Consider the following 23,797-nt stretch of genomic DNA (forward strand, 5'->3'; position numbering starts at 1 on the left):
GGGTCACTGCTGTCCTACTTTACTTGCAAATTGATACTTATTAAAATTCTACTGTGATATTTTATTAATTCTTCTCTGTCTATATGTGCAACTGTTTCCTGCATTGAGAATGAAGCATTGTAATTTCATTCAGCTACACTGCTGTGTAGTTCTGAATGTCAATAAAGTTTTCTTTGATTTGACTTTAACTTTGATTGGCTACCTATGATGCATTCCAGCTGCCTAGTATATCATTAACATCATTTAATGGCCCTAGTTTAAGTTAACAGGGGTCAAAACTAATTAATATGTCATTGGCTTTTAGATATACTCACCATTGCTGCTCACCACACAAATGTACACCTTGTAGGTAAACAAAACTTAGCACTTAGTGTACACCCCCCAGACTTCCATGCTTAGCATAGCAGTGCACCATGCAAACACATGGAAACACGCTCCCCATAGCTAAACAAAGCTTAAAAGTTAGTGCACACACCCCTCCTGAAAGGACATGCTCAGCATAGTAGCCTGCTATGCAAACAGGTGCAGCTAAGCAGAAATAAGCTTAGAAGTCATTGGAAGCACCTTCCCCTGATGTCAGCTACCTCCTCTGTAAACACCAACATGGTTCTCTGCCTACACGAAGGGGATATGCGGACACAGTAGCCCTTTGTGCTATTCAGTAATGCCACCTCATTTGCATAGGGATCCCTGCTCATAGTCTGGAAACTACACACTTCGTAGCCCTACCATGTTAGCAACAGCACCGATGCACCATTGTAGATACTCCACTCAAGGTCCTGTAAAACATTTCTGTCATATAATACTAATTTTGTTTTTCTAATTTTTTTATAAAGCATGCTTGCACACTGCAGCGTGCTGCACAAACATGCCCAGGTAATTAAAGTAAATAAAATTAATTTAACTTATTTCCTTTAATTTTTCAGACATACAGGAGGATAGTTTCACTCATATCTCTATGTGGTATGCCATTTCCATCCATAAATCTATACATTTTTACAGCCCCTTTTGTCTGTGTACACTCCTGTATATGGAATTTTTCCATGTACACTACAGACAATGACACGGGGTCTGAAGAGCTGCCTATCTGCTTGCTGGATCACTCTACCTGACTGATTTACATGAGATTCACCTATTTATGAGGTGATTTGCATGTCATGGAACTTATCATGTTGGCATGTACATGTGCACCACTCAGCAGCGTTTAGTGAATCTAGAACATTCTTACTTTCATATAAGCAGCGCAGCATGATGCCTACACAGTAAAAAACACCATGTAAGTTTTATTAAATTCCCCCCCCTTTGTCTTCTTATGCTTCCTGTTCTACCTGTTAAGCAAACTGCTCTGTCTAAGTAGTTTCCCCACCATTGAAAAAGGAGTACAAATGCACTGTAAAACATGGATTGTTTTCTGAATGTTGTGATGCTACAAACTAAGAACTGCTTTTTCTTCAACTCTACTCCCTAACCAAGAGTGGAATGCAACTTTCAAGGATGCATTTGACTGCTAAGCTGCTCTGAACAGAGTCCATAAGCATGTTTCTACCACACCCAAAGTAGGATGCCAGTCAGATGCTGGAATCTCTGACTAAATGTAAACAAATGACAACTACCACTGACTATCTCTTGTAATGCGTTAATGACATTGCTCAGTAAGTCAGACTATTTGAGCTGTACCCACAGGAAAATTATGAGTTCACAATGTGTTTTGGACTGAAGCGTAAACAGTGTTGGTTTGAGAAAACTTAAAGTGTATTTAATACTGAGAGGTTATCATGATTTGAAACAGCTGAAAATACTACTTTACAAGTATAAAACCAAAAGCTTTTCTACATTGAATAACTTGTGTCTGTACATGAAAAAAAGAACCCTGTGGCAGGAAAACGATGGTGTTCTGATAAGAAAAGTCCATTAACGGGACAACAGGCAAAGTGTGCAGTCGATGTGAAGTCATTGATGTGAATGTTGTTAAAACTGGACAGACAGGTGAAAAAAATCTGAATTCATTGTTCATTTTTTTTTTCTTAAACAGTCAAAACATGTCTATGATTTATCGCTCTTTGCCTAAAGGTCTGACAGGAAATGTAGCTCGTAGATTAGTTTCTCTTCCAGGCATTTGCAATCGAAATTCACACTGATCATTTAAAGTGGCTTGGGTGAGGTGGTGTGCATATCACACAATGGGTTTGTGAATCATCCACACAGTACTTATTTATATACATTACAGCCATTGAAGGTAAGTGGTGGGAGAAGCTCTATCAGCCCGTGAATGTAAGTGCTTGGAAAGATTGAAGTTTCAGTGTATCCTCCAAATGAAATTGTACAGATTTATACTTTGTCGACCACTTTAGTACAGCTACTTTTTCAGGCGAGACCCGAGGAGGTGTTTACATTGACTAGGAGAATTCAGACCGGAGCACCAGAGAGCTTATCTTACCCCTTTCAGTAGCAAACAATTTTTAAAAATGTAACTTTTAAAGTGTTGTTTTAAAATGTTGTTATATGTTACGCATGTATACATATATATATATATATATATATATATATATATATATATATATATATATATATACACATATTTTTCATTAGTAAGAATTTTGTAGAAATGTATATATTTTACAAAGACAGTTTGTATAAATGCATGAGCTGTATGTAACAGTCCGACATATGCTTCTTTAAGAACAAGGTAATTATGGTGTTGGCCAATTGGAGCATTGTTTTAACATTATGTATAAAAGCAAGGGAACAATTTGATTCCAGTCACTCTGATGATGCCATGTGTTGATGGTGAAAGCGCTTAGTGTGTGGATTAAAACGTTTTGGAATACTTGGTTGGTCGTTGTGTTTTTATTTTACAAGTGTAATATCCATTGGGTATTTTTTACATTATTTGGTAAATTGATTTAATTAATTGTGTAAGTGGAAAATAATCCATGATACATTTGTGAGTTTTGTAAGTGTTCTATAACAGGCAGTTTTGACTTGTTAGGTGGGGACGTTCGACCTCACATTTTGCCTGTTGCCCCATTAACGGAAAAGTGAAACACACAAATTCAGGATGTCTGTTTGCCGTAATTTCAATCTCGGGCACAATGTTTATTTATACCTGCATTTACATCAAAGAGTTTATTGAAACAAGCAGAAAGGAAAAGAGATCCTTAAAAAGTTTAGGTACTTCTCCAGGCATGCTTTGCGGCAACAGTTCTGCTTCACGAAGTCTGTTGTCCCGTTAACGGAAAAGTACCGAAAAGCCTACTGGGGAAGTTTTGTTGCATTTGAATAAATGAATTGTTAAGAAAAGGGAACACAAGCAAATAGGATCCTTACAGTAAATGAAAGTTTGGAAACTTGAGTTCATTGACGGTAGCTTTACGATGTTTACAGCACTGAATCTTAACATACTGATAAAGGTGACTTAAAAGTATGGCATGTTGCAATACCAGGTGAAAGTTTTGTTAATAGCCCTAGTTTAAAGCAAGTAAAAGTTATTTACTAGAAATTTGGTAAATGCTGTCTGAAGCTATAACAGAATTGTGCTGCTTGTAAATTGTACCACATAGTAGAAACTGCAATTAGTTGGCAGTGGTTTAAAAAGGTAGAAGCCCAACTTGTTGGGAAATAAAAGAAAAAGAAAGAGCATTATGTAGTATATAAAAAAGAAGTTGTTTTAAAGTGGTGGAACTTTATACATCACAAAATCCTACAGAATGCTGTTTTCCTTAGAAAACAGTGGTAAAAGGTATGTGAGGCATAAACAAAAAGGTAAGGTCTCAATTTGGAAAGATTACCATGAGTGTACATCTCAAAGTAAACATTTCTAATTCAGAGACCGTCTCAACATGGTGTTGCAACACTAAGACATGCAGCACAGTGGTGGGCTGTCTGCTAAATGCTAATGAGACATACTAGGGTCTGGGGAAGAGGCATATGCCCTCCCTTGGAACCACCCGTGGAAAGGCATTTATGCATAAATTAGCATGGCAACTCCTGGCTACACATGCATAGCCAAAAGCATGTGTTCGTCCATCATTGTAGAGGTAAGTACTGGGTAGTGTAGCTGTTAGTTAGTGTTAGGGTGTGTGCATGTATGTGTAATAAAGAAGGTGATGTAGTTACCAAACGTTTTCCCTCTCAACTTTCAAATAACGTGGTTATCATGGCAACTTCACATCATGGAACTGAGAATGTTATAAGTAATGGACAGTTCCCACAGCAAGCAGCGACAGTTTGAGAGACAATTTATTTAAATCCACATTGTAACCCTGGCAACAATACAGCAGATTACAATTATGTTGAAACATTACTAGACAACAACAGTGCTATTAAAAGCAGTACCCCAAGGGCTGTTCCTCTTCCCCCACGTAACCCACCTCAAAGTAGAGCCAACAACAATGAGCCTAATCTATTTCTATTGGTGATCATTTTTTATTGTAGAGTCCAACGAACAGGGAGGTTTCTATGAATTTTCGCAGAGGAGAAGAAAGAGGCAGAGGGAGTGGGAGAGTGAAAGGCAGAAACAGTGTTTGAGGTCAGAGACAGTATTAATTGGTTCCAACACATCTTGTGCCTTGCACACTCAAGACATTTTCAATTTAACTGATATGTCTTTGGACACACGCAGCAAGAATATTTTACTTAAAGGTCTTAATTTTATTCCCTCTCAGAGGGCTTCATTAACAAATGTTATTCTTGACCTGAAACTGTATTGCAGGAAGCTTAACCTTAAACAAGGGTTTACATGACACTTTCAGTGGGTCCCTTGCCAGCGACAGTGAAGGTATGGATTCAGATGAAGGCCAGCCCCCCTTTGAAAAGAAGGAGAACTTTTAATCCCCCACATCCCCCACTCAAGCTTACTTTGAATATCTTTTGTAGGGTTTGTGAAAGGGAAATTAGGTCAGCTCTGTCTTACAAAACACAGTACAAGTGGTTTAACCCGACTAAAGAAGAAAAGAAATCTTTAGATAGTTTAAGTAGAGATTCTGATATTAGGATTATGAAAGTTGACAAAGGAGCTGGCATAGTGGTTATGTATACTAGCAGTTATAATAATAAAATGGAAACTATCCTTTCTAACAAAGTTAAATATAAAGTACTTTCACCTGAATACATTTCCCAGAGCTTTCTTTCCATTGACAGCACTCTTAACAGACTGTATTGTGAAGGTTTAATCTCAGAGGAAGAAAGGGAGTTTATGGAAGTGAAATACCCACAGATAGGCAGAATGTTTGGGATCACAAAGACTCAAAAAGACCCGGTAGATTTGCCCCTCAGGAATATTGTAGCATCTAGAAAAATTAAGACAGGATTTATTTCAGCTCTCTTAGATTTTTTTTCTGAACCCCTTGGTTCAGAAATCACAATTCTGCCTTAAAGACTCCTGGGAGTTTTTAAACAAAATCTTTAAATGCCCACCCACTGAAGGACAATGCATACTGGTCACACTTGACGTTGTAGCTCTTTACCCTAGCATCCCACATCAAAAAGGTTTAGAGTATGTGTTGAATTACCTGACTAAACAAACCAGCACCCCTCCCCTCCCCTTAGGGCAGACACCTTGATTACTTTACTGGAGCTAGTTCTGGTAAACATTTTATTCTCTTTTAATGGTGTTATTTATCAACAACTTGAAGGGGTGGCAATGGGAGCCAAAATGGCTGCCACTTATGCTAACTTTATTTTATTTTTTTATTTAACATTTGTTGACCGGGAAAGTCCGACTAGGTTCCACAGAGCTTGTTTTCAGTGAAGGCCCGGGGAGAAATGCTCCAGATGCATGTCTTTGGAATGTGGGAGGAAACCGGAGTACCCGGAGGAAACCCACGCGAACACAGGGAGAACATGCAAACTCCAGACAGAAGGCACCCCAGCCGAGAATCGAACCAGAGAACCTCTTGCTGTGAGGCAACAACGTTAACCGCTGCACCACTGTGCCGCCCATTGCCTTAACTTAGTGCTAAGCTCTTGGGAAGCAGACACCCTATGCAAGATTGAAGGTTTTCAGTGTGTCAGGCTATACAAAAGTTACATTGATGACATTTTTTTTTCATTTGGGAAGGATCTGAATTTGAGCCGGATAATTTTCTTGATAGGGCTAGCCAGAGTATCAGTTTCTTATATTTTACCATCTCGAGTAAAGGGAGTGAAGTTAATTTCCTTGACATTAGTTTGGCCAGGGATCCTGTTTCTTTTAATTTTTCTTCCAACATTCCCAGAAGAGTGCTTTTTGGAACAACTACTTATACTTCTGTAGCCAGCATCCCCCTTTTATAAAGAGGACTATAGTTAAGGGGCAGTTTGTGTGACTTAGCCGAATTGTGAGTGAGGATGATGTTTTCCTTAAAGAAAGTCAGTTTCTTAAATGGCTATTTTTAGAAAAAACATTACCCAGAAAAATTGGTTAATGATATCCTCACTGATATTATTGTTCACAGGCAAAACAAATATCCTCCCATCCTTAAATCTGGTTTCAGTCCTAAACCTGCAGGTTCCTTGAATGACCATTCCAGATTCCTACTTCCCATTTCTCTTGATGAAGGGACTATTAGAGAGGTATTGTCCAGGAACTTGGGAATTATTAACAGTAGCCCAGATTTGGGAAGAGTCTTGAGTTCCAGTCCTAGCTTTTGCTATAGAAAGACTGTGTCCCTGAAATCAGCTTTCAAAAAGAATACCCCTTTGATTACCAGTCTCCCTTCCCAGGGTACAGGTATGTTCTGCTGTGGCAAGTGTGTGTGTGCCCCTTCATTGCTCAAGGGGATGTTTTCTGTTTAAAAATCCCAAACTAGAGATTTTGTTTCAAGAAGCTTTTAATTGTAACTCCATGAATATAGTCTATCTTGCAGTGTGTGACTGTTGCAAAGCATTTTATGCGGACAAGACCAAAAGGAAATTAAATGATTGTGTTAAAGAACACAGACAAGCACTTAGAAAGAGAGACATTAAGAATGCTTTAGCTAAACATGCTTTTAATAATACACAGTGCAATACCTTGCATTTTGTGGTTCCTGAACATGTTTCTTTGCCTTTTGGTGACTGCAATCCCCTTCCGGAAGTTAAAGAATTGAGATGGTAAGTTAAATTACAGGCAGACATGCCCCCTGGACTCAATGAAAATCTTATTGTTAGAAGCATCCTTATTTGGATTAGATAGGGAGGACAAATCCCCTCCAGATTGCATTTTTTCCCATTAGTTCTTATTTCATTCCACCATTATTCTGATGAAGTTCGACTGGATAACACTATTTTAACTAACAAAAGCACTTAATATTTTCATATTTTTCAGACTGTTTTGGATTTTATCTTGCAGATTGTTTGTATTAAAGTAGTTTTTAATGAAGAAGGAATTTTTGATTTGAACTATTGGTCTCAGTCTCCTTATTCTGCCAGCTTCCGATGTATTTTATTTGTTATAGAGTGAAGTTTTGCCTATAAATATATATATATATATATATATATATATATATATATATATATATATAATGTGTGTGTGTGTATGTGTGTGTATCTCTCTCTCTTTATTTATATATATATATATATATATATATACCCTGACCCAAACCCTTACCCTAAGGTCCGTCACTATCGCACACTCACCTAACAACCCTAACTAACCTCAACTATCCCACCCCACCCCCCTACAAACACCACACACATACACCGCACTTACCTTACTCGCACACTCACCACCTAACCTCAAACTAACTACTCACTCCCCCCACCCTACCCCCTACCCCTACCCCCACTTACATATCGCCTTAACTACCATACTATCGTCCTATCTGGCGCGCAACTCTATATGTTTTTCCTTCGCGTTCGCCATCTTCTTCCGTCTTCTTCTTCGCCTGCTCTTGTCTTCTGCGCCTGTTCTCGGTGGCATGATTCTTCTCTTCGATCTTCTACTCGTGTTTTCGACATCTTTTTCATGTCGACATGTCGATGAAGACCCATATATATATATATATATATATATATATATATATATATATATATATGTATATAGATATAGATGCATGAAGGTTGGGAGGGGGTGGGAGCTGTTATACCAGCATACTGTCACAGATTAACAAGTAAATCCTGCACCAATGGATGGGGCAACTAGCCCCCATGGAGGACTCTGCCACATCATGCCTTAATGGCACATAGGGTCAGGGGAACACAAGACACCAGGGATTACTTGCATATCATGCCTGAAATGCACTTAGAAAAAAATAAAGAAGACATGAGCTGGTGGTGGGACCACTAGACACCAGTCACAATATAATTAATAGTGAGCCTTAAAAGCACATAGATTCAATTCCTGTACCCTCCTTCTCTTCTCCCACAGAGGGTATTAGTACTCTGCTCCACTACTAGACACAAGGAAATGGTGTGAAATATCACCTAAAACTTTAAAAAAGAGATTAATACTGTATGAAAACAACAAATCTTGTTAGGATTAAAATAGCTTCATTTCTTAGTAGCAACATATGTTTATTGGGTAAAAGTTATATAAATCAGCAGATCTTTTTTGAAGATTTGCTTATTTAGAAGAAGAAGATCTGTTCATTTAGAAGATTTTTTTTTTTGGTATGAAGAACATGAAATTTTTTTTATTTGCAAAAATGAAGAAATTTTGATCACAAGAAGATTTTTTACTATTTATTATTACTACTGTTTGGAGTTTAATTTACAAGTATTTTTTATTACTACTACTGCTTGGTGTTTTAGCTTAGCTAGAATAGCACAAAAAGCTATTATTTCCTAATTATTCTAGTTGTTTTGACCTAAAGAGTTGGACCCTGTTCTCTGTCTGATGGTTTAAGTTAACTAAATGTCAGGGTGCTCACAGTGCTTCATTTCTAAGCTTGATAATTCTTTAAAATTGGGAAACTGTTTCTTTAATATGATATGACAAGTCAGGAGTTACAATCACAGGAGTTAAACATTTTTTAAGAATGTTTAAATATCTATGAGGGGATATTCTTACTATCATCATGACTGGAGTTTCCGAGACTGTTTGAATATCTGTGAGAGGATATTCCTTTCTATTAAGATGACTGCATGTTATCTGCATATGTTGCTACTAACCGTATGCTTACATACCTGTAGACCCTTGTTGAATAGGATAATCATATTACCAGACTAGGAGGTATGCTTGACACTTCTCTTTGTAGAAATACAGTACACAACAGCATCTTCGTTGTAACTCAGCGATGTATTGCTAACTCCAGTAATTTAGCTGTAGTGTTATCACTTTACCTCTCAACTTCCTTGTACAAGAATTCTGGACAAAGCCAAAACTAATGGGGGTGCCCAAAATCAGGGACACATTTTAAATTTTACCCTTATTCAATTAAAATGTTTATAGAATAACAGGATTGCATCAACATGCATTTCCTGAACAATAATATGAAACACTAATGGCTGGTAGTACTGAATAACTGTAACCCTCAGTGATAAACCAGACAGAAAAGAAAATATGAGACAAAATCAAGGACATTCTAAAAATCAGAGAGGCATGCTTGTCACCCTTCTTAGGAAAGATACATTTGTAGCATGCATTTCACTTTTCACATTTATACTGTTAGCATTCTCTTCAGTATTAGTAGCACAGAATTATGCAAAGTGACCTGCTCCTCCCCACAACAATGTGAGCCATTACCCTACATTTGAAAGAAGTTAACCCATTACTTACTACTTTTCCCTTCAAAGGAGAATGCGTGTTTATTGTTGCAGCTTTAGGTATAGAAGAAGACAAATCAGGTATAAAGCTTTTTCCAAGAATTCAACAAAGTTACTAGCTTATCAGAATTTTTGGAATCACTGTGCAACATCCATTTTATTACTTAGCCATAATTTTTAATCTGTCTTCTGCTAAAATTTTAATGTTTTAAACGTATTGTTTCTATCAGTACACATAATCATACATCTGCACCCTCACTGTTTTTTCAGCATTAAAATTTCCATTTACAAAATGTTATGTCTTATACTTCGGAGGTAATTCCATCTTCAGATAAAAGTTCTTTTTTTAACTTTATCATTCTCTGTCTTATCAGTTTCTTTAATATTCAGATATATATTTTTATTGACTCACTTGTCAGCTGGGATAACAAGATTTTTGCCCAATCTCCACTGACCCCATTCTCGACAGTGGCATTATGCTGAAAGACCACCAGGTATGATTCCAGGTCATACTCCTTGCTTAGTTTTTTTATGGCAGGTAAACTTCTGGGATTTCCCACTAGGTTTGTATCGGCTTCCGATCAGTACTCACTTTAGATTCAGCAAGCATGTTCAACAAGTTTTCTTTGTGACAACTTAACTTCCAACCGATCCTTTCTAGAACTGCTTGTTGACCATTAGTTTCTTCCATTGTCACGCCATGAATACTCACTCTGGTTGTGCTGCTTCTTCCACTACTTATCCTAAAAAAAGAATAAAACATACTAATAGTGAGTCCTTGCCATCACTATGGGTTTAGTCACTGTCTCAACCACTGGTGGGTAATCCTGTAGTCGCTATTCGGTTTTCTTCAGCCCCTTCACTCCTCCACTGGTTTCTCTGAATTATTCTGCTGTTGATTTTTCTGACAGGACCTCTGTAGCTGTTCAAGTGTCCATTAAGAGCACGTGAAAACCATCTTCATTTTTGAAACAAGGAGATACTTCTTAGGGTAGCTAGAGAAAGAAGCATCTTGCCCAATATAAATAGACTTCCCGCACTTGGTCTTCTTCCATGCATACTTTTCCAAGGAAAAAGAAACAAAAATTTAGACATTGTTCATCTAAGGATACATGTATAGTACATAAAGTTGAAATTCTTACCTTAGTCAGGCTATTTCAGGCAATTAGTCCTAGAATTAAAAAATCCTTACATGAGCATAATTGAGATACAGAAAATTCTGGTCCTTACATGAGCATAATTGGGATACAGAAAATTCTGGATAGTCAGAAGAATCTGACATTAATAAAGGCAGAGTTCCCTCTCCTATGGATTCCCATGGCCAGAATTGTGATTCTGGGGAAAGCACTTATGTCTCATCTCCCTTAGAGTAGTTTTCTTTTTCCAAGTCTATTTCTAGGATGAATTATGCATTTTGAGGGAACAAGTAGAGGCTCCCCTGAAATTAGGAGATGCCATGAGTTACTGAAAGTGGTGGTACCATGTTACTCCTATTTACTCCTATTCCTCATATTTTGTCAGCCTTGGAGTGTGTCTTTAATGCTACCTGCAGTAATCCTGATTCCAAGTATTCAGTCGCTAAAACGGCAGATAGACTATAGTCTCTCACAGACTAAAAAAAAATGTTTTTTCACCTTCAGTCTGATCCTGAAGCCATTAATGCATTTGCATCAGCTGTGCATTAGGCTTTTGGGGAATCCTAACCCCTGTCCAGGGGCTAAAGAAGGTAAGGTATTTGATAGATTTTGGTAGAGAATTTTCTCTTTAGCTACTTTGACTTTTGGAATTCTCATTTACTATGGCATATGTGGATGTTTGTTACATTGTGCTGAACATTTTAAGATCTCCTGATCTGCCTGTTTCTCCTTACTTTTCGGACTCATTCCATCATGCTGTGATATAATCTGTGTTAGACGATCTACACTAAATCCTTCACTTCTCAGGCATTCCATAACTTCAGCTTCTATTTTTTTAACTTTAACTCTACTAGTCTGCATTTACAGGATAAATCCTTTCTGATTCCCATTATTTCTAATATTCATCATGTCTCTAAACATGCCCTAAAAGTATTTCTGTTTGTGCAGATACTATGTCTTGGGCCACTGCTACTGTTCTAAGGAGGTATGCCTGATTAACTAACTAAAGCTTCAAAGCTGAAGTTAAATTTGAGATTCTGAACATTATTTAAGATAAAGAAGTTGAGTTGTGTTTTGTCCTTTTGCTACTCAGGTCCTTGAACAATATGATGAAATAGGCAATAGGTTCAAGGAGTTAACTAACTTTTTCAGGTCCAGCATTATAAATTAAATTGATTCCCTACATCCTTTAGAAAACTATCTTATCAGTACCTGCCTTCTTATGGCAAACAAGGCCATAAAAAGTGGTGGCAAAACAGTATCAACAGTAACAAAATACACGGATATTTTTAGACAATGGGGCAATGTACACCTTTAGAATGACATGACCTGCATTCTCCCCCCTTCCCTCCCATCCTGCCAATATATCCCAAACACATGGCCATTAACACTGCCTTTACAATCACATGCTAGCACTACGAGTAATAGACCCAGTGCATTTAAACCACAGGTGCAAAGACATTTATTTCAGACACAGAAGAAAGAGCTTGGCTGAAGACATGTTCTAGATCTTTCTTTTCTCAGATTCTGTGTGTTTGGGTCTCACTATCAGTTCCCTGCATTACCCTTTTGGATTATCCACATCTCTAAGAGTATTCAGAAAGAACCTAGCCCCGGGAATAGCTCTTGGTGGATGTCTGGGCATTCTTATGTCTTTATATAGACAGCTTTCTCAAGTTTGCCACATCTTTTCTTAAAGATCAGGTGTCTTTAACATGGATTGTCTCCTTCTTCACCAGCTTATTGTTTTAGATAAATATTTAAAACCCATCTTCGACTCCATCATACAGGACTGGGTTTCTATGGTTCATGGGGCCCCAACATTATCATCCTCTCGAACGTCAGATTACAATTGTGGGCCTTCTCAAGAAGGAACTGCATGGATAGAGACTGCATATAATTCAGAATTCAGGTGTCCCTTTTTTACTTCTATCCTATCGCAATCTTTACAAACAAAAGCCTTATATTTTGCATAAGGAACAGTTTAAATGAGGTTAAAGAGATACAGTGTATCGGGCATGTCAGACAGGCACATCAGTGTCAAAAGGATACTAGCTATGATCTATGCAGTAACATCTCTTTTTCACCTGGGGTCTTCAAGTCCCTTGCACATGATTACAGACAGCACCACAGTGATGTAGCAGTTCAACTAGCAGAGAGACATTAAGTCTTTACCTCTCTGCCTGCTGGCTATGATAACTTGGGAGGTAGCTCTTTAACATTTGTTGTGGCAGACAAGCTGCCCAAGATGAGGATAGACCATTCATCCATCCATCCATCCATCCATCCATCCATCCATCCATCCATCCATCCATCCATCCATCCATCCATCCACAACTCCTTTTTTGCATTTCTACACATGAAGTTGGGGTGCCACTATAACAGTGGCAATCATCTAGAGCCAAGATTCATACCATGACTAATGGAAATTCTATGAAAGACTCTCCCAGGGTTGAGCCATTTGTGGAGAGCACATAAAGTAGATCTGTTTGCCTCCTTTCAAACCAGACACCTAACCAGATATATTTTAGGACTTCTTATAGGTAGACAGAGGGAACAGATGCACATCCATCCTTTCCACTGATATACAGGATCATTCTAAAGATTCAGAGGAGCTCTTCAAAGATCTTTGTGGGTAATTCTCCTCAAACCCAGGCAACACTGGTTCTCTGTTTATATGGAATTGTCCAGGAGCAGTTACCCCAAGCTTGCACACAGATTTGATCTACTCACACAAGACCATGGGTGTTTGATACGCCCCACTCTCAAACAATTTCTGCTGACTGCCTGGATGATTCAGTTCTGAATCCTTTAAGGCACCTCTTTAATGCAGATGTGCAGCAGGTAGTAAAGGAGGGAAAGGTTAAGCAGTCACAACACGTTGTAGGTGGCAGCTGTAATAAAGAGCGAACACGTGCTGCAAAGGGTGGCAGCAGAAGTGAAGGTGGGAAACACAAGGAATAACAAAAGAGGAATCAGATAAGGAGCAGTTCAGTCAAATATCTTTCTTAAATAATTCATTTACAAAACCCTTCACCCACCCTAAACTCGCCCCATACAGATGTAACCTGTCCTAAGGTCCTGTAACCTCACTGTTGGTTGTACTCGGTGTGGGCAAGGTCAGTCACCACAAGTGTGTTGGGTGGATTCAGTTTCCCTGATAAGTCAGTTATCAGTGACTGGGTAATTCAGTGAAGAAGATTTCTTGAAGATGAGGGGGTGTGAATGACTGGTGGACCTGGTCTTACCCATAATGGGGAAAAAGAATATTGTCTGGTCTGCAGAGACTCTGAATTCCATGATGATGCGGGAGTATAGTGCACAACATATAGACTGCAAATGTGCATCTAGCTCTGCTAAACTGTCAACAAGCAGTAGCCTTTTGGGGGAAGTATGCAGGAGTGTGTACATAATCATGATAGCTAGAAAGGCTCAGAGCTATGCAGATGGTTCTACCAAACCGACAATTATAATACACATGTTCACATTTACAACTGGACCAGCAGATTGCTGGATGTAAGAAGTTATGAGATCTGTGCTTAGTTTGTGTTAGCTGCTAGGTATCTTGCTTACCCTGTGTCAAAACAGTGAACTTGTATTCCTTTTTAAGAGACTGAATTAGTCATTTTTGAATGCAATTAATTCTTACTATTTCTAGATCTCTTGTGGCAGGGAATCCCATGATGTGAGGACCAGGTTTGAGAGCTATTTCACCAATTGTTTTAGTGAGATATGGTCTAGGGAGGGAGGCAGCTTTATCTGATGATGAGTGTAGCAAGTAGGTGGCATTTAAATAGGAGCACTGCACTGGCAGTTATTGGCATCCATTTGGCTTTTTCCAAAGAGTAACAATGGGGTTGCTATGGGTTTCCTAGGGTGATGAATCAACATATCTTATTTGATCCACAGAATGCAGGTATAGAACTCACTAGCTTTTCAGAGCAATGGGAATATCTGCATGTGACCGCTAAATGAGATTTCAGAGTTTGCAAAACTTTCCGAAGAAAACACAGAGCATTAGCAGTGCCCATTATACAGACACACACACTCAGCTTTGGTGTTCTATAGCAATGCTTGACTGCAAAAGTCTTTCACCAGTTCAGTTAATGACAGCCTACAGATAAAAATATGAAATACCTACCTCAGTTTTTTACCTCAGCTTGAAAGCCTAAGTTTACATAAAGAAAGACTAACAAAAAATGGAGACGATAAATCAGCAAGCAAAGGAAAGTGGTATTGCTGAAACTGAATTCATCCTAAAGTCTTGGTGAGGATCTTCATGAGGTGGATGCTGTTTTTCACAAGATCTCGCCAATACAATACTGATATATAGACTGTATTTTATTTAGCAAAGTCAAAGTAAACTTTATTGTAATTTAGAACTGCACATATATCATACATACACATATGTATATATATATATATATATATATATATATATATATATATATATATATATATATATATAAAATATATGTAGCATATATCATGGATAGAAGTAGGTCAAAAATTAAAAAAAGATAGCTGGGTGCACAAGACCAGGGATAAAAAAAGTGCCCAATCCTGGTAGGCGCACTGGTACCAGGACTAGAAAAAATAATAGTGTAAAATCTGCGAAACACGGAAACATTCCTACAGTGGGGCCAGGCCCAGGGGGAGGATCCCCCCCCCCCATTGTAGAAGGAAGTAGCACTCCACAATAATCACAAAAACTGATAGGCCAAAAAGAGCCATAAGGATGACAGAGTGGACTATTGGGGATAAGAAAGATATTATGTATTGTTACTATTATGCGAAAAGCCCAGAATTTCCAGACATAAGATATACAAAAATATTAAGAGAGAAAAACTGTCAGAAGCCTCAAATAAAAATTTGTGTTCATTAACACACCAGATTTGTGAAAAACATTTATTTATTGACATTTGTTAATCAGGTTTGTCCAGCTGGGCCAGAGACCCATTTTCAGTGAGACCCAAGGAGAAAAGCTCCAGTTACAAATAGTTTACAATACATAGAAAGTCAGTTTACAATCTGTAAAAATTCAGTTTATAATACATAAAAGTTCTGTTCACAATACAAATACATAGAAACTTACATTGTAGGATAAGAAATAATAAGTAAGGTAAAGCACACCAGAAAATATATATACAATAGTTTTTTTTTTGTACATGTTCAGTGAAATACTATCATAGCAATGTATAAAAGTTTGAGAAGTACAGTTGTGAGATGTGAGAGGTGAGAATGCATGTATACGGTGGAAAGGGGGCAGCAGGTAGATTAAGGTGCAAAGGCAAGAGGAGAAAAAAAATTGGAAAAGATAAGGGTAAAAGATAGTAGTGGAGTTAGGTATGGTCATGACATATACAAGTTTTTTTGTTAAGTAAGTGAAGTCTGAGTTTTTTTTAAAGTGTATAGGGTGGGTAATGGAGTGCATGTGTGTTGTACATTTATTCCATGCTTGGGGTATGGAGGATTTGTACAGTAGTTTACCGATAGTTCTCTTTGGTTGTTAAATATCTAGGAGTTGCTGGTTAGAGGTGTGGAGTGTGTGGTTGGAAGTATAGGTGGATACTAAGGAGGAGAGAGCAGGGCAGGAGCATGGTTTGTGTAGTATGGAGTGAGTGATTTGAAACTGTGTAGAAAGTTGAGTGCAAGGCAATGGTGTGAGTTATAAGGGGAGTTTGTGACAAATCTTGCTATTTTGTGGTATGTTTGTTGGACTCTGGTCAGGGTAGTGGACTGAATGTTAGTTAGGACTGGGGAGGAATAGAAAAGGGAGGGTAGAAGAAGAGCTTGTGTTAAGGAGAGTCTAGCATTAGAAGTCAATAATTTTCGGTTGCGATAAAGCAAACCCAATTTTTGGTGAGTTTTTTTTAATACCTTGAAGGATATGCAAGTTGAATTTAAGTTTGTCATCAATGATGGTACCTAGAAGCTTTGTGTGGAAGTCAGATTGTATGGTGGCGTTGTTGGAGGATGTGATGACAAAGGTAGATTTAAGGTGAGAAATAGAAAATGAGGAAGGAATAGCAGTTTTTTTTGGGGGGGTTAGGATGAGTAAATTATCAGACAGCCACTTTTCAATAGATAATAATGTGTCTTGGATAAGAGTGTGAAGGTCAAAGATATTGCTGGCAGTACAGATAAGAGTTGAATTATCAGCGTATTGAATTAGAGCAGATTGTTTGCAGGAAGTATGAAGTTCATTAGTAAAGATGTTAAACAGGAGGGGACCCAAGATGGAACCTTGGGGTACCCCAATAGACACTGGAAGGTAGGGTGAGCAGGAGGTGAGCCATCAAACAGATTGTTGTCTCTAAGACAGGTAGCTAGGGAAAAAGGTTAGAGTGGAAGCAGATAGTTTCGGGTTAATGAGTTTAGATAGCAGTAAAGGATGAAAGACAGTGTCGAAGGCTTTGGAGAGGTCGAGGAAAAGACAGGATACGAGGTGGTTGTTATCACATGCCTCAGTATGTGTAAATGATAGGAGGTCTGTAGCAGTGCTGTGGTTGGGGCAGAAGCCATGTTGAGTGGGTGTGAGAAGGTTATATAGACCAGGAAACTTTGATCAGTTTGGAAAAAGAAGCATCTAAGGAAGGACAAAAATATAAACAACAAAACCTGGATATTTTTGAAAAGGATATAAAAAGAAATATGGACATGGGAAAGAGATATTTGATATGATGCAATATTTATGCAAAGTTGAAAGCCAAATTAATCAATACAAAAAGGCAGCCCCAAAGATATTCAAAGAGAAATACAGGCAAAGGCATCCAGATATGGAAAATGTCACAAAAAATAATATCACAAAGAGGGAATGTAGAAAAGAAGATTAGTAAAGTAGAAGTTAAAAAAATAGAAGCTGAAGTTATGGAATGCCTGAGAAGTGAAGGATTTAGTGTAGATTGTCTAACACAGATTATATCACAGCATGATGGAATGAGTCCCCAAAGTAAGGAGAAACAGGCAGATCAGGAGACATCTGAAGAAGAAATATGGACATAGGAAAGAAAAAGAGAGTTAATATGGTGTAATATTTATGCAAAGGAGAAAGCAAAACTAATCAATACAAAAAGAGTAGCGCTAAAAATATTTGAATACAAATGCAGGCAAAGGAATCTGGACATGGAAAACATTACAATACAAAAAATAAGAAGACAAAAAGGGAAAGCAGAAAAGAAGATTAGTAATGGATGAGTTAAGGAAATAGAAACTGAGGTTATGGGGTACCTGCAAAGTGAAGGATTCAGTGTAAAAAATCTAACTCGGAAAACACCACAGCAGGATAGAGCAATGGATACCAAAATTAAAGAGAAGCCAGTGGAATGGGAAGCAACAGGTCAATTGACATATGAAGATATTTTGGAGCCTTTTACAGGAAACCAGTATAAACATTCACTTGAATTTGGACAGCAAGGGAAGGAACAGGAAACTGTGAACTCTGACACAGTTAATCCTGAAGAGTGATAGGCTAATGAGTTCCCATATGACAGACCAATGGATGACAAAGGATGAAATTAAAGAAAATGTGCCACAGGAAGATGCCATAGAAATTTCTATAGAATGCCCTCAGGAAATGGAGAACAAAAAATGGTGCCCTCAGTTTAGAAGAAAATGAGCTAAGAGAAGAGTTGCTTGATTTAATTGTGATAGATAGCCATATTAAGATCAATGAAAGAAATAGACTGCAGAAGGTCAATAAAACCCCAAAAGTTAGAAGTTTGCTAAAACAAACAAACACAGTAATTAGGACTATTCATAGAGATTCATGCAATGTAATAGAAGTAAACAGGATATATTACTGTGCAGCTAAATTAATAACATATAAAATTCTACCACAAGAACACAGGGTAGTAAGGGAAAGGAAGGGGAGAAATCGAATACCCTCACGGAAGTATCGAATAGAGAAAACTATAAAGCAATTAAGACAAGAAGTGTCATTGTTAGAAGAGTATAGAAGAGAGAAGAGATCAACAAAAATACTCAGAAAGATAGATGTGATAAAAGGAATGTGCAGTATTATAGAGGATTAGGATTTATTGTGCACTATTGCAAAAAATAAACTAAAACTACCAGCACAGGCAGAAAAAAGATGTTTAAAGGTACAGGATATGAAGTGGGATGAAGTAACAGCCACAGAGATTGAAACAAAGTTAAGAAAAGCCTCTAACTGGAAAACCCCAGGCCCACATGCAGTACCTAACTTCTGGTTAAATGTATTAACATCTTTGCACGATGATTTAGCTGTGAGTAAGAACTGTTTATTGCGCACCCTGAACATATACCAACATGGCTAACATCAGGAAAAACAATGCTCCTACTTAAGAATGAACCTGCAAGCTACCTTAAACATTATAGACCAATAACTTGCTTTCAGATGAAGTATAAACTATACACTGGAATTGATGTTGACAGAGTTTATAGTCATTTGGATGAAAAGTCAATTATGGCAATAGAACAAAAGGGCAATAAAAGAAAGTCATATGGAACAAAGGATCATTTGTTGTTAAATAAAGTCATACTTGAGAACTGTAAAAAGAGGAATTCTCTAAGTATGGCATGGATTGACTACAAAAAAAGCACTTGAAAGTATCCCACATTCAAGGATAAAAGAGTGCTTAAAAATGTATAAGATACACCTTGGCACTGATAAACTACATCACAGCGACCATGAAACAGTGGCAAACCACTTTGTAGTAAAGCCATGATGAAGGGCAAATTATTATTCCAGGGGTAAAAATCCAAAGGGGGACATTCCAGGGTGATTCTGTCACCGTTGCTCTTTTGCCTTGCCCTTAACCCATTAAGCTGTCTGATTAACAGATTAGGTCATGGGTATAATTTGGCTCCCAAAAAACAACTAAGTGTAAAGACTTCTCATCCTCTTATTGTCAATGATTTAAAGCTGTATAGCTCATCAGATGAGGAACTGAAAGCACAACTACAAGTAGTCAAAACATTTTCAGATGATATTAGAATGTCATTTGGTCTGGATAAATGTGCAAAAGCAACCCTTAAATCAGGAAAGCTGTGGCACCAAGAAAACATCAGTTTGGGACAAGAATGTGATATAAAAGAACTTGCACAATTGGGAGTGTATAAACATTTGGGAATTGATGAAGGGTCAACAATAAAACATGAACAAATGCAAATAAAGGTTAGTAAGAAATATTTTAGAAGACTTAAATTAATCCTGAAAACACCACTGACATCTAGGAACAAAATTCAAGCTATAAACCAATTTGTTCTTCCTGTCCTAACTTACAGTTTTTGAGTGATTGACTGGCCCCAAAATGTGTTGGATAGATTAGACAGAAAAACAAGAAGGATGGTTCATGCTTATCAAATGATTTATAAAAAATCAGTGCATACCAAAATTATATATTCCCCATTCTGAAGGCGGGATGGGCCTTCTTGAAATTGATTACTTGTATAAATCTGCAATCATGGGACTGTATACATATCTGGTGACCTCACAAGACTCAAATATAGTGAAAGTTTTGAAACATGAGGAGAATAAATCTAAGATGATTTCCCTTCTTAGTCTAGCAGAAGAGTATCATCATCAAGCAGGAATGGAAATCAAACCAGAAGTAGATAAAAATCAGACAGCAACTGAATGTGCCAAAAAACAAAAGAAAGCATATCAGGTGAAGGATCAGATGAGAAGGCAAGAAATGTGGACATACATAAATATAGTTGCAAGTATAGAAAACTCTTGGAACAACCGCATGTTGATCAGGTTTGAATGTAGGAATGGTTAAGGAGAGGTGAATTCAAACCAAAAGAAGAAAGGTTAATATTGGCAGTCCAAGATAGTGAACTATGTACACATTTGTGTACAAAGTCCATTGAACATGTGGGTGAAACAAACAAATGTAGGCTTTTTAAAACAAAATTGGAATCAATCACACATCTTGTTGCTGGCTGTGACATACTAATGACAGAAGGACTGTATACTGAAAGGCATAATAATGTGGCAAGACTGTTGCACTGGGGATTGTGCAAACATTATAATATTGAAGTAGCTGAAAAACATGGGAAATATGAGCCACAAATCATTTTAGAAAATAAGGAAGTTTATATCACATGAAATTACCCATTATAAACATTTCAATAAAACAGATATAGTAGTCCATGAAAAGAAGATAAAAGTAGCATTGAGTGTCTTACGTACAGAGAGACACAAAGTCATAAAGTACCAGGATTTGCAGGTAGAAACAAATGCAATGTGGAAGAGGGATATCTAGACAGTTCCTATAGTAGTAGGAGCAACAGGTTTTATAAAAAAAAGTTACGATCATCTTAGATATGTTACAGATATATGTAATGCCATACGAATTGTAGAAGGAGTCATTACTGTACACATTGCAGGTGCTGTGAAGAGCACTTCTGGCTGACATTAAAGATTGAAACAATATTAATTTCATGAACATTAATCATACTTTGAATTAGGAATGGGGTCCATTCCTGTCATGGCATTAGAAAGCCAAAAGACCTGGAGAAAAAAAAAAAAAAAATCATAGTAAATAAACCTACTTCCTGCCCTTCCATCTCATCCATCATCACCTATTATATCCCCAACCGCTGTCTCTGGAGCTCTGACCAACTTCTCTTGAATATCTATAAACCTAAATGATCCACAGGCCACACCTTATGCAGCTACACAGTGACCCTGGCCTGGAACAAAATCCCCTTAGACATCAGATCCATACAAAACAGTCACAGTTTTAAAAACTAGTAAGAGAAAGACCTCTCAACACCTAGCTCTGTTCCTACCTTAACCCTGCACTTCACAGCCCTGCCTAGATCACCAGTATTTACTTCTTCCTCTCTCCTTCTGCAACCTACTTATTTACTATCCCTCCTCCTATTTTCCTCACTTCTACTGTCAATGCTGTCCTGCTGACTTTTGTTATTATTCTTTTTTCCTTTCTTCTGCTTTCCGCTCACCTTAACACCACCCCACTACTACTCCTATTCTTCTTCTCCGTATCCTCTTTTCTCACTACCAACCTACAAATACTTTCTCCATCCCTTCACATTTTTCCTGAAATACTATACGCAATCTATCTGCCTCTTCTGCATCTCCCTTTCACCTAACTATCTCCATCAAAATTATGTAAGTAAACTTGTCTGTCCTCAGTGTACATTGTTTATCTTCCACTGCTCTTGTTTTATATTATTACCTAGCTAAGTGATGCTGATTTTTAATTGTATTTACTAATTTCTGTTTTTGTGTACTTATATTAATTGTTATGTATTGAGCTTCTGTCCTCAGGCCTCTGCTGAAAAAGGGCTTCTGCCCAGTCAGACTTTTTCCGGTTAACAAATGTCAAATAAATAAAAATTAATATGAGTAATTGTAGTGCTAATAGAGTATCTTTATTTTATTTTGCAGAAATGTTGCCACTGCTGCCGACTGGGAAAAGCAGCCCAGCTTAGAGGAGGAAGTTGTGAAACTGATAAGTTGGGTTATAGCTGCGGACAAGCCTTCAGAGCATGTTGTGTGGCAGGAACACCTGCAGAATCTTCAGGTACATCAGTATGCAGTTCAAACAGATTTTTAAACTTACAGCACTGATCTAACATGCATTTTATGCAGAAGTCAAAGAACACATTTCACACATTTGTCTGCCAGTATAATTGACATTATTAATGCATGATTTGTAAAAAAAAAGCTGTGTCCTACAAATTTGATCTTAATTCACAGTTTCTACTTATCTATCCATCCACTGAATATCATTTACATTATTAATTCCTGTGATTTTAATATACTATAAGGTCTTGAATGCTGCAAGTGTACTAGCATTATCATAACATTTTTCACATGGATCACTACTGCAGTGGTCATAACTGCTAGACCTTACGTTAAAGAAAGCTTACTATCCGGCCCAGCTTTCAGAGCATCTGAGTGGATGTCCCATTTCCCCAGGATAACAGTACATTCCCAGTAAACAAGTGACATCTGCTATGCCATTTTAGCTCTCTTGCTACAGTGGGATTCACACAACATTTATGCTGAGCACTGTCATCCCATTGGTTGAACCTGTTCATTAAGAACTAGCACATAAGTACATTTCCCTACTTAGCAACTCGGTTTTTTTGTATTTAAAATGATTAACAATGTTTTTATGCTTTGTTGTAAATTGGGGTAAGATGCCCTAGATGTTCTTAGGGCTTGCCCGCTAAAGATTGTCAAACTATAGCTCCGTAGTCTGGCAGTTAGTACACAGGATTAAGGCTATGCGCACTTAACAAGCTGCTTCCTGTAGCTCAGGGTAGAAGATCTGGTTCCATCCTATTAGTGACTCTGATGAGGTCACTTACCAGTAAGTGCTCTCAGGTTTTCCCTGAAAAGGGACACTACTGGTCATTGGCCTTATCTTGTTAACAAATAAATAAAATAAAAATACTAAGTATATGTTCTGTTTAGGGGTTGCTCAAAATATCCCTGTCTGTGGATTCTGTGCTAATTTTTGTGAGAAGACTCTGAAGCAAAGGGAGCTAGCTCTCCAGAAGTATTTGAATGAGCAAAGGCTGGAGACTTTTTCCAGCCAGGCCTCCATCCTACAGCTGCTCAGACACCTATCTCAGATGTCTAATCCATGAAAAGAAATTTATGGAGACATGCCACTGAGAGAAGGGGTGCCAGTTTAGCCTTCAGAAGTCTACCTAGGATCAAGGATGCTGTATCTGGAGAGGTGCATTTCATCCCTTAGAAAGAGCAAAGATTCTGATGGTGCCATTTTGGATACTCCTGGAGGCCAGCAAGCCTCTGTACAATTGGTTATTCTGGAAGCTTCACTGTGGGTGTTTAAGTCCATGTCTAGCTTAATGCTAACCAAGGTTGACATCAGAGCCCGTTGTTTTTATGCACAAAATTGTTGGTAGCCCAAAGGATACTCATTTGCATACTCAGGCCTCCAGTATTATCATAGGTTCATACTAGGCTATCTGCCCTGGGGCAATTATAAGCCTAGCCCGATTCTGTATGG

General features: G+C 37.8%; 1 protein-coding gene across 1 annotated transcript in view; it reads left to right on the plus strand.

The window, feature by feature from the left end:
* The window catches only part of FBLN1 (fibulin 1), a gene marked incomplete in the record, with an annotated part of 2,573,942 nt that overhangs the window by 368,823 nt on the left and 2,181,322 nt on the right, over window positions 1-23,797 (plus strand). Inside the window, 1 exon segment of the mRNA XM_044088093.1 lies at window positions 22,201-22,336. Within this exon segment, the coding sequence (XP_043944028.1) occupies window positions 22,201-22,336 (136 nt within the window).

The sequence above is a fragment of the Protopterus annectens genome, chromosome 11.part0, assembly GCF_019279795.1.
Source record: "Protopterus annectens isolate FY-2018-M chromosome 11.part0, PAN1.0, whole genome shotgun sequence".
NCBI classification, from domain to species: domain Eukaryota; kingdom Metazoa; phylum Chordata; order Ceratodontiformes; family Protopteridae; genus Protopterus; species Protopterus annectens.